Raw genomic sequence first — 11,691 nt, 5'->3', positions numbered from 1 at the left:
AGCATCAGCACTTTCCTGTCTGGAGCACTGAGGAGGAGGAGTGTGAGAAGAGCATGTGAAGGCAGAGTAAGGCTTTAAGGAGAACAGAAAAGTACTTAAAAGACATGCTGCGTACAGCAGAGTGAGGGAGGAAATCTGACCATCTAGCCTTTTGAATCCTGTCTCTATACTTAACCCTGAAAGACTGTCTGTGCTGTAGAGGCTACAGAGTGAAATGAGTTTAACGAAGATTCAAAGGCAACATAGTAACAGATATACACCTGTATATGTAGGCACAAAGCAGACAGACGGTCACAGTAAAGTATCAGGAAACTGTAAGATCTGAACACCGTAAAGAGAAATTAAAGTTTCAATTTTGCAGGTATTGGTTGAAAACTGCACATTTCTACATAGAAAAATACAAATACAGCCACCTTGAATTTCCTGTTTCTTCCTGATGGTATATGTGTGGGTCCTTGCCTGGACCTTGGCTGGTCCTTGGCTGGAATGAGATTGTGCACCGTCAGGAAACCAGTGGCTGGGAAATGACAGGCAGCCTTCAGGAGGGGGAAATTTTAGGTGGCTGCATCTGTAATTCAATAATAGAAAAAAACATTAAAACCTGACTTTCATTTGTCAAGCTTTTCAAAATAAATCTTAGGATATTCACCAAAAGATACTATTCTGTAAACAAGACAGAAATAAGGTCGTTTTTTAAAATGATTAGAAAACATGCTAATTTTTTTTATAGAAGAGTGACATGTAACTGAGCAGCTTTTTGTTATCAAGGCGCAAAAGAGATCAACCCACATCCAGCCCGTTCTTATTCTGAAGTCATTACATACTGCCGCTTTTGCAATGCTTTTGGCGTAACATCCCGACGCCAAAAGCCACCTTTCATGTCTGCATGATACGCCTCTTGAGAGAAGCTGAGTGTTTTCATATGCCTTTGGACATCACCTGCCATGGCAGCATGATATGCAGATAGTGGGCGTCAATTGAGAACGCAGCTGGACAGACAGTCACGTCTGCATGATACGCTCCTGGACAATATCAGGCTGAAATGCTGCTGCTAACGACACAATATAAGAAGTATGAAGGTCCCTATGGGGCAGGCGGGATGGCCGGTGGATGGATCCAACAAACCCCAGACTTTCATGCGGGAGTCTTGTGTTCGCACTTCGTCTGAATCGTTTTTTCTACGCCTTACCATGTTACCTCTTGTGTCTAATCCTAACCATACGTGCCAGCATGTGCGTCTTGTGACGTTCCAGCATCAATAACCCCATGCTGTGTTGTCTAAACATAACCACATGCAACATAATCCCCTTTATGTGTTTGTTTTGACATCACAGTAGCGGCATCTTACGTCAACAGCAGACGAAAAGATATCTAGAGTGTAATATTAGACGTGGAAGTCCACTGCAAAGCAGCAACATGTGACGACTCAGGATGAGAACGTGTTGTAAGAACACAAGTATTCACAGTCATCTTCCTCAAACCTGTATTGTTTTTTCTGGCCACATGGGGGCAGTACAACCAGCTGTAAACAAACACTGACATGAAGTTGTAAAGCCATAACCGCTAATACGTTAACAAACGATTACCTGTTAAAACATATAGCAGACACAACATTGGCTTTTATTTGGAATCCTGTGTCTGGACACCTGATAAAGTCTGATATTCACTCTGCTTTCAGTTTTGTTTTGTTCTTGAAGAAAACATCTTGCTCTTTAGCTGCTAAATGCTCCACCATGTTTGCTAGCTAGCGCTAACTTCATCAGCATGTTGTTTGGTTCTGGTGAGGTAGCATATAGTTTGTTTGTCATAGATTTTTCACTAAAACAAGGATGGTGTGAGCCGTGAGACCAGAAAAACAGTGAAATTTCACCTAAAATGGTGAAATTTGGAGGCCATGAAACCCAAAAAATGACCTAGAAGATGCTAATGTAATGTAGAATTAAGTGGAAGTGTTGATCGTTTATTTTTCTTTGTTTTTGTGACATTTTTCACATTACACATACTCATCCATTGTTTAAATTCTGGGTCTTCAACAGGGGGTCTGTGACCCCTAGGTGGTCCTCAGAATCACTGCAAGGGGGCTACCAAAATTACTGCAACTTAAAGTTTTTATTGAATGTTTTAGTAAAACTTTGTATAACTGTTTAGTAAAAAGAACAATGTGTCTGGAAATACACATTAATATGAGTCCAACATATTATTAGGGAAGACAATTTGGTCCAATGAAAAAAAACATATTTACTTCACAGTACGCAAAATTAATGATGCTAACTACCCAGGAATTGTATTGCAACTAGCTAAGATAGTTAACGCTAAATCACAGTGTGGCACCTTTTCTCACATTTTCGGCAGTTATCTGTATAATTACAAGTATATCAAGTGTAAAGACTGAGCCATGATTGATTGTTTTGTAATTTTTTAAACAAGAGACTGACACACCATCTACCTCAGAAAACAGCAAAGAGCAAAGAGTGAAGCTAATACACCTTACCATGCTACAACTGCTGCTAAATCAGCAGCTACAGGCAAGTGCAGACGAAAGAAACCCCCAAAATATTCAGAGAATTATCTCAAGTGCAACTCAATTTTTTTTAATGGCCTATATGTAGAAGGGGATCCCTGCCGTCTCTCTTTCAGCTAAGGGGCCCTTATCCTAAAAAAAAGTTGATTACTATTAAAATAATAATTGGAGCAGCTTTAATTAAAAACTAGCCAAAGTTATCGCAGTATATTTTTGGTTATTTGCTCATTTAGCTGATTTTAGTTGCTACTTAGCCACATGAAAAAAAAAAAAGAAAAAGAAAAAGAAAGAAAGAAAAATAAATGACACAAAAAAGCAGACCAAAACCAAACACAACAGAACACAAGAGTGGAAAAAAAAACTCAAGATTTATTTGTAAAGCACTTTCCACAAAATGCCCTGTAAACAAATTAGAGGGACTAATAACAATAAACAACAACAACTTTCCTAAAAATAAATAAATAAACGTCCTACAGTCCTATTCAGGTTAGTTTCCCCATCGGCTTTGCGATGGCTGGAGTGTTAGAAAAGGCTCTACCTCTAAAACATACACATTAACCCGTCCTGCATCCACCGGCTCAGCCGCCTCTGCGGCCGTCACGCTGTTTCTACGGAAACAGAGATGCCGCGGTAATGTCTACTTTTGGTCCGTTGCCAGGAGGAGGGTCGACGTTAATAATACAGCACTAACTTTTCTTTGTAACTGCTGCTGTGTGTGGAAAAAAAGTAAAAACAAAACATGACGAGGAGAAATTAAAAACTAGCAGTTCATACTGTGATCTGAAAATGTGCTCCTTCTTCAACAACTCCCAAAAAACAAAACAAACAAACAAACAAACTCTTCTCTTTCCTGTTTGCATCTCTCCATAGACTGAAGCATATGGTTGTCTATCTGCTTTAATGTAATCCTCTTTAACCTTTCACCCCGCCTACCTCTACCCACTTTAAGGACCCCCGACACACACACACACACACACACACACACACACACACACGCACACACACACACACGCGCACACACAATGATATATCAAACTGTGACAGAACATAACAGAGGATTTGAGTGATTAACAGTGAAACGTTTAAATGTCACCAGTGCCTTTTTGTCCAGAAGATTAATTTGTCTGTGTCCAAAAACACATGAGAAACTGACTGAGCTCGCAACTTAGAAATCCCCCTCCCACCTACACACACACACACACACACACACACACAAATTCTCCATCACATACGCACACACGACACAGACACCCATAACACTAAAAAGGGTGTCAGGTTTCCGTCGTTCACTCTGCTCTAACCCGACACTGTGTGTATTGTTACCTGGCTTTAACACAACATCTGAAACATCATCTCAGTGTGATGACATTTTAACGGCGCTCTGCGAGCCGGGTCCAGTGCGCTGAGATATTGATCCCCAAAGCGAAAATGAGGTCACTGACCTAAAAAATAATTAACAGCAGGAAAATACCACACACTCTGACTTTGGACCCACTTTCCAGTGATTTCCGACATTGGTGTACACACCTCTGTCAATCTGCAATACCCAGAAATCCTGTGAGGTGAGATCAGTAGACTGCACACAGCGTGCTCGTGTTTACCTCTACGGCTGGTCTGCTTTAGACATAAATATGTAACGCAAGTAGACTTTGAACGAGGACTGAGGAGAAAATTTTAAACTTTCTCCTTTCTCTGAGGGATTCCAGAAAAATGAGCCTTATTACTGTAAAAAAAAAACCCATCTCAAACACACCAAGATCTCCAATCACTCACTTCCTACAGCAGCATAGACGACTTTAAAACCACATCGGGTCACAAAAACAGCAGAGAGCAGGGCTGAAACTCAGCAGACAGACACTGAGGGGTCACTGGAGTTAGTGACCGACACGTCACGCCGCCGACCAACGGGCAACAACAGACAACACAAGACTTTTAACTGAAAGTGCTGAAGAATTGTAATGACTGCAGGACCAAAAGTTTCCAATGCAAAGCTTCATGAATATCTGACAAACAGCAACAACTCCAACCTCTACTTTTTAGACGCAAAAGTTGGCTCCAGGAGATTAAAAGTGGATGTTTGCAGGATAAAAAAAAACTTGCTTGTTGCAAAGGTTTTAGGCTTGAGAGAGCTGTTTACAGCTGTTTGTAGGTCAGTGTCGACTCTGCGGAGGCCGACAGCCGCCTCTCAGACACAGCCGGCAACTTCTGCCACAGCTGACAGTTTCACCTTCATTTGCCACATAAGGCACAACATGCTAAATACAACAGGTGTCTCACGAGGGAGGATATTTTACATGGAGTTATTCACAAAAAACAGAAAAATAAAAACAATTCATTGAAATGCATCATAAAAAAAACAACGCATAACAGTCTACAAAGGATAGTTAATGACTAAAAATAGTCCATACTCAATGACAACCCAAAAATGTCAGCAACATAAGAGAACCAAAAAAAAGGAAAAAGTTAAAGACCGCTAAGATGACGGCCTCAGACGCCTGCACGTTTCTGTCTTCATCAGGTCCTTATCAGCACCCTGCAGACAGGGTGTGTGTGTGTGTGTGTGTGTGTGTGTGTAATTGAGAGAGATTGGGGTGAGAGGGGTCAACAGAGGTCAGGCTCATCAGCTGTGATGTCAGAGCCCAGAGGTCACTGTTGATGCAACCTGATTGGCTGCTGGCTGTAGTGAAGGGCCTTTTAGGACTGCTGAGGGACCACCTCCATCATCTTCTGGCAAAAGGCCGTGGTCGAGACTGCAAAACACACACACACACACACACACACACACACACACACACACACACACACACACACACACACACACACACACCACACACACACACACACACACACATACACACACACAAACACAAAAACACACACGCATGAATGATGGCGACTTTCCACAATGCCAAGTGAAGTAACAATAGGGGTCACCAGAGGCCAATAACAAGATATTATCATGATACTTGCGTCACGTTACAATATTGCACAATTCTGATAATTAGAAACATGCTTAGATAGACTGTGATAAATTATATTGCGCATGTTTTTTTCCAACAGCAACAGCATGTCCTGAATGAAAAATTTGTCAGCATCTGTTTTATCTAAAAAGATAAACTGAAGCAAAATGTATGTAATGGACCGAAAAAAACAACGGATTTATTATTCCAATAGGCTAACAAAAGTTTAATTTGTAACATTAATAGCATTAATAACTTTAAACATTGATTATTGGCATCCATACAATGTTGCAACACAAAAATACTAAGCGTTTTCCCCCCTCCCTTAGGTAACAGTTATAGATAATATTCATCATTATCAACAGATATTGGTTTTAAAATTAAATATCTGTATTGGCCAACACGCTGATTTTTGCCAATATGAGAAACAGATATTTTTATCTTTTTATTTTATTGACAAAGTTTTTTTCTTATTTTGCACAATTAATGAATATTACATTCATTGGAAAGCATTGTATTTCCTGTCTCCATGCTGGTGGGCATCATGATAACAGTATGCATAATATGATGTCAATTACACTAAAGAAGAGACTTGATGATCACTAAAAACAGCTGTATAAAGTGGATACACTGATATCGGCATCGGTTATCGACCAAATGAGAATGACGGCAAAAAATCAAATATCGTGCGTCCGTAGTTACAAAAACGTGCAAAGAGACAAGTGTTGTACTCACAGATTCCATTCACCAACCACTTGGGTTTGCTCTTCCACCACACGCCGATTAAGTAGACAGGAATCCCGGTAGCGATGATGCCGAAGCCGATCGCACACTCCTTTGGAGTCTTCCAGAAGGAGACGATGATGAGGAAGAGGCAGGCGAGGACGAAACTCACCGGCAGCAGGATATTCACCTGCAGGGAGAAGAGGAGAGCGGGTTAACACTAAAGGATTCAAAATCGGAGGCTAAACAATGTACTGCTGTGGAGGGTCAGCACCAATTTTAGCCACCTAAAAAAAGTCCCACCACCAACACCTATATCAGTTTAAGTGTTTACTATATTTGCATTTTAAGTTTTTTGTACAGAAAATAGATGGAATTCAATGAAAAGCATTTAAGTTGTACATATAAAGGAAATTCTAAAAAGTGAGAAAAAATTAAAAAACAAATTAAACAAAGAAAGAAGGAAAAAAAACAAGAATCCAAGCACAACAACATCCACACACTCCACTCATTTAGAGTGAAAAGTACACGAGCACATGAGAAAATTTAACAAAAGTAGCCCTTAGATCCGCAGGACCGTAAATCCATAAAATATGACAGAAAAGTTTGCCATTTGTGGAAAAACTTGTCTGTGTATTTATGTTTCTTATGTTTGATTTTTAAAAAGCGATGTCTTTCAGTATGTGAAACAGAAGGAGGGTTAGGGGGTTTCCACTGTAGGAGCGTCTGGCTATAAATTTGTGAAATTAATAATTTCTGTTTGCAGAGTTAAACTGGCACCACTCATCACAGGTGCTGAAGATGGAAATTAATGGACAGAGCTGTAAATGTATTTTGATAACAGATGACATCACAATAAAATTCCCAGACCAAAAGTCCTGTAAGGTATCTCACACTACATTTATAATATTTCACTATTTACTTTTTTTCTATATTTTCACAGCTTTAACGTCAGACAGAGATTCCTGACAGAGAACTAAAGCTGGTATATCGCTGTCTTAAAAGCCAGACTCCACTGAGAAAAACAGTAATTTAACATAGCTGGAAACAGGAGCTGCAGGTCTAACACTGCCTCAGATAATTAGTGCAACTTTGGCATTTAAAATAGTGAGTTTGGATTCATCAAAGTCAAACAATAACACTCACTGGCTAAATGATCGAGGCGGCGCAAGAACAGCAGCTCACATTCAGGGAACCATAATTACTGTTTTTCCTGCTGGAGTCTGGTTTCTTTGATGAGAGCATAGATGAGAATTGAAGCTGTTGAAAAGGGCTGTTTGAAAGGTTAAGCGGTCAACATTTTCTCAATATAGCGTGCATTTAAACTGATGCTGATTTTTTTTTTTTTTAGGTGGCTAACCCCATCCACAGCAGTAAATTGCTCAGCTTGCATATCTGACTCCAGCCTGCTTCTCCAAACTGGAGGCGTGCTGAGTGACGTCTACTGTATGTAATACACTGACTATGGATAAGTACTCCATAAAAAGCCACTTCAAAAAATGTTAATTATTAACCTTTAAATGAACAGTTGACATTTTCATTCGTCACATTCTGGCTGAGAGTTAGATGAGAAAACAGATACTTTGGTGTCCTGGCCAGGTACAGTAACTTCCAGTCACGTAACCTCCTGTAAAACCTGAATGTGTTGTTTTTTGTTTTTGTAAAGATTATTCAGCCAAAAAAAAAAACACTGAGTTATAGGTAAGAAGTGAATTTTGTTACCTGCACAAAGCCAGGCGAGCTATTTCCACATTTCTAGTCCATGTGCTAAGCTGTTCTTCTGCTGCCTCTAGTTCTAGACCAGTGATACTCAACTTATGGCCCGCGGGCAAAATCTGGCCCCTGGTAGGGTGCTGGGTGGCACCCTGACCATTTCCTAATTCACAATAAAAAATAAATCAATACATGTTGAGAATCATTTTTTTTCTACATTTAGTATACATAAGGTGTCAGAGTGCATAAAACAGCTTGTTTATCAAAAAAAGTGTCACAGGAGGATCCCCACACTCCCAGAGAAAGGTCCCTAATGTCCCAAAATCCTAGAAATGTCCTAAAATCAGAGAAATGTCCTAAAATCAGAGAAATGTCCTAAAATCCTAGAACGGGCAACAACTGGCCCCTGGCCTCCTGTCATTTTTGCAAAAGTGCCCCCCAAGTAAAGCAAGTGGAGTATTTTGGTTAAAGGCTCTTTTTTATCTTTTCATCTAACAAAAAAAAGCAAATAAGAGTATTTCCGAAAAATGTCAAACTATTCCTTGGACAGCAACAGTTCCTTTGAAGGGATTGTTTGATCCATGGCACTTTTCATTAACCATATCCATACATTTTAAAAAAATTTGTCTCATTGCTGAAACAGGTACAAACGGTGTCCTATCGTGTTCGACCCGGACGCAGGTTTATCTTTGCTCAGCACATTGTGGTGAGATATCAAAGCTACACGGCCCCCTCCCAACAAAACGACTCAAGCCACAGCGGTGTCTTTAAAAAGGTACTTAAAGTGCAAAAACCAGTGTCAATATGTCAAAATGGATGTACTGGAACAATTACGTAGACCTGGTCAAAAGGAGCAACATTAGCAATCATTTAAAGTCATATTTCTGGACACCTGATGAATATTAATCCAGTATTAAGTCTTCTCTTGGCTCTGATTTTGGTCTTTACAAAGTCCAGACAGAAACATCTGGCTCTTTAGCAGCTAATGCTCCACTCTGCTCCCCAGCTAGTTGCTAAATGTCTCTGCCAGCTGTTTGGGGGTTGGCAGATCATGTACAGTGCCCAAAAAAAATTATATAATTAAAGTGAAAGAAAACAGTAAAGCTGCAAGCCAGAAAACCAAAACAATGAGCTGAAAGGTGCTCACAAGAGGGGGAACTACCGAGAGTTGTGACCTCTCACATTAAACCCGCCCACCATTCATATTACACACATTTGATTCATCGTTATCACAATAATATTAATTATTTTGCACAAAGAACGTGTTAACATTGGGCCTTTTAATGCAATGGGATAGTGTACAATCAGCATTCACACCCGGGTCAAATGACTCTGTACACACACACGGTTTTTATTGTCTCCAGCTCCGATCAGCATTGATGGAAATACAACACCCCTGTGAATGTGTTAACCTCAGCTGTTCTTCAGCCTGTCCGTGACATCAAACACACACACACACACACACACACACACACACACACACACTCACACACTCACACACTCACACACACAGAAAGGCATACTGGTCTGTGCAGGACAGAGTGTACACAGTTCTGCTCTACCGGCAATCGAAATGCAGTCAATAGCCTATTTTTTAGCAGGTTTAACTGTGTTTGAAAAACCTGTGCATGTGCAAATTTTGGTGGAAAAGGGGTATTAGACAACAGTGTACTTTCAACTTTGAGGCAACAGTTTAAGAAAGGCCCTCTCCTATGTCACCATGACAGCACCCCCTGTGCACAAAGCCAGGTCCACAGAGAAATGGTTTGCACAGTCCTGTGTGAAGAAACTTGACCATAACCCTTTGAAACCTGAGCTAACTGGCTTAATTTATTTAAAAAACATGGGGAGACAATGAGCAATGAAATAAGAAATGATCCAAAATTGGCAAGATATTATTTGGAAAAAATACGAGAAGTAAATAAATAAATAATAACTAAAAAGAAATTAAAATAAAAACAAACATAGAGGGAAATGACCAGAAAAAAGTGTTTAACAATGATAAATAATCCTTAAATATGTAACTATGATAATTCTAAAAACATTTTTCTCCCTAGCTTTTTCCTAAACATTTCTCCCCAGCAGTTAAAGGTAATTTTCTAAATATACTAATTTCTTGCAATTTGGGGAACATTTCTTAACAAGTTGCTCGTTGTCTCTCCCGCAAGTTTTTGAAAGAAATTGCACCCATTTGCTCAGAACTCAAAGGGTTAAACACTTGTGAAAGGTGTCTGAAAGCAGCACAAGAAAAGTGATATCATTCCAGGTCTCAAAGGGTTAAAACCATTCAATCTATCCTTTTGGATGAACTGGAACGCCAAATTTCGCCCAACATCGGTGTTGGACCTCACTAATGTTCTTGCAGCTGAATGGAGGCTTCAGCCAGGTTCCACTGAGCCCAAACAATCACTAATGAGTGTTCTGTTCGGGTGACCACAAACTTTTGGACATGTAGACTGGACTAAAGGTGTCATAGATCTACCAGATGAAGACAGAGAGAAGACATTGTTTCTTAACTAAACACATGAATGAGTCAATCTAATTGCGTGATTCTCCGGCGGCTCCGGATCTGTTGAACAGCAGGAATGTGACAGACAAAGAAAGGAGAAAGAAATAGAGTGGGGGAGTGAAAGAGAGAGACAGAGGTCAGCGGAGAGACAGTGCCACCACTGTCCCACCACTCAGTCACACACACACACACACACACACACACACACACGCAAGCATGCACGCATGCACGCATGCACGCACGCACACATACAGTGTTAGGCCAATAGATCTATTTGCCTCTTTCACTTCACTGCCCTGACAGACTCCACCTCTGATCAACACACAACATCAAGCCAGCGGGCAGACGAGTAGAGTGAGGGCGGCCATCAGGCTCGAATAAGGGAAACACACATCACACACCCACACACACACACACACATATATATATGTATATATACATGCACACGCAGCTTGTGGAAGCTCACACACTCACATGCAAACAAAGTGTGACAAGGCACAATGGCGTTCAGTGTTTTGGAGAGTCCTGCAGCAACTGGTCAAGTCAGGAGACATACTGCGCTCCCTCCTGTACACACACACACACGCACGCACATACACTACTACCCAGCAGGCCTCTACACCAGCTGACAAGCATCCAGCTTCTCTTCTGTCCTTTAATCTGCGATCAGTCTCTATTCATCTGAACTCTGCTGAATGGATCTTTTTGTTGGTGGCATGAGACAAAGAAGAAACATTTCCTGCTGCCAAAGCTAACTCGAGCGGGAGTGGATGGCGACAAAGTGAGACTTTCATGTCCAATTGTCCTCAACTGTCTGTCCTTGTCCTTCGATGATCGGCATCAGAAAGTCAGGAAAAAAATAGTACTGTGGTTTTTTAAAATTTTTTCTTATGTTCTGATTGCATCGAGTTTGGCTCACCTTGATCGGTCGCTCCAGCTCTGGCTTCTTATAACGGAGCCACATCATCCCAACGATCGCCATGGCGATGCAGAGCCAGTTGAAGAAGCTGAAGAAGTTTATGACCGAGAAGATGTCTTTGGAGAAGGCGTAGAGCAGCGTCATCAAGCACTGGAGAGAACGACAGAGAAGAAATTAGGAGTGTGCAAGAAACAAAACACTGATCACTGTTGTGTGTGTGTGTGTGTGTGTTTAAAATACTTAAATATTGTTTTTGTTGCTTTATATCTTCAGATATCTCAGCAGTATTATCTGAATACTTTATTACCGCTGTAAGTCTGTGCAGTGGTACTCTTTTGCTTTAAAG

At 40.6% G+C, this 11,691-nt stretch overlaps 1 protein-coding gene across 1 annotated transcript in view; it reads right to left on the bottom strand.

Annotated features, from left to right (window-relative positions):
- Nucleotides 1-2,870: 2,870 nt before the first annotated feature.
- Nucleotides 2,871-11,691, bottom strand: part of slc7a5 (solute carrier family 7 member 5) — a 29,236-nt gene continuing 20,415 nt past the window's right edge. Inside the window, exons 8-10 of the mRNA XM_042495874.1 lie at nt 11,346-11,495; nt 6,217-6,394; nt 2,871-5,271 (exon numbers count right to left, since the gene is read on the bottom strand). Coding sequence (XP_042351808.1) covers nt 5,216-5,271; nt 6,217-6,394; nt 11,346-11,495 — 384 coding nt within the window. The 3' untranslated portion in view covers nt 2,871-5,215. The remainder of the gene's footprint in view (nt 5,272-6,216; nt 6,395-11,345; nt 11,496-11,691) is intronic.

The sequence above is a fragment of the Plectropomus leopardus genome, chromosome 11 (genome assembly GCF_008729295.1).
Source record: "Plectropomus leopardus isolate mb chromosome 11, YSFRI_Pleo_2.0, whole genome shotgun sequence".
Taxonomy (NCBI): Eukaryota; Metazoa; Chordata; class Actinopteri; order Perciformes; family Serranidae; genus Plectropomus; species Plectropomus leopardus.
The sequence above is the reverse complement of the archived record's forward strand: the minus strand, read 5'-3'. Positions and strand labels throughout refer to the sequence as shown.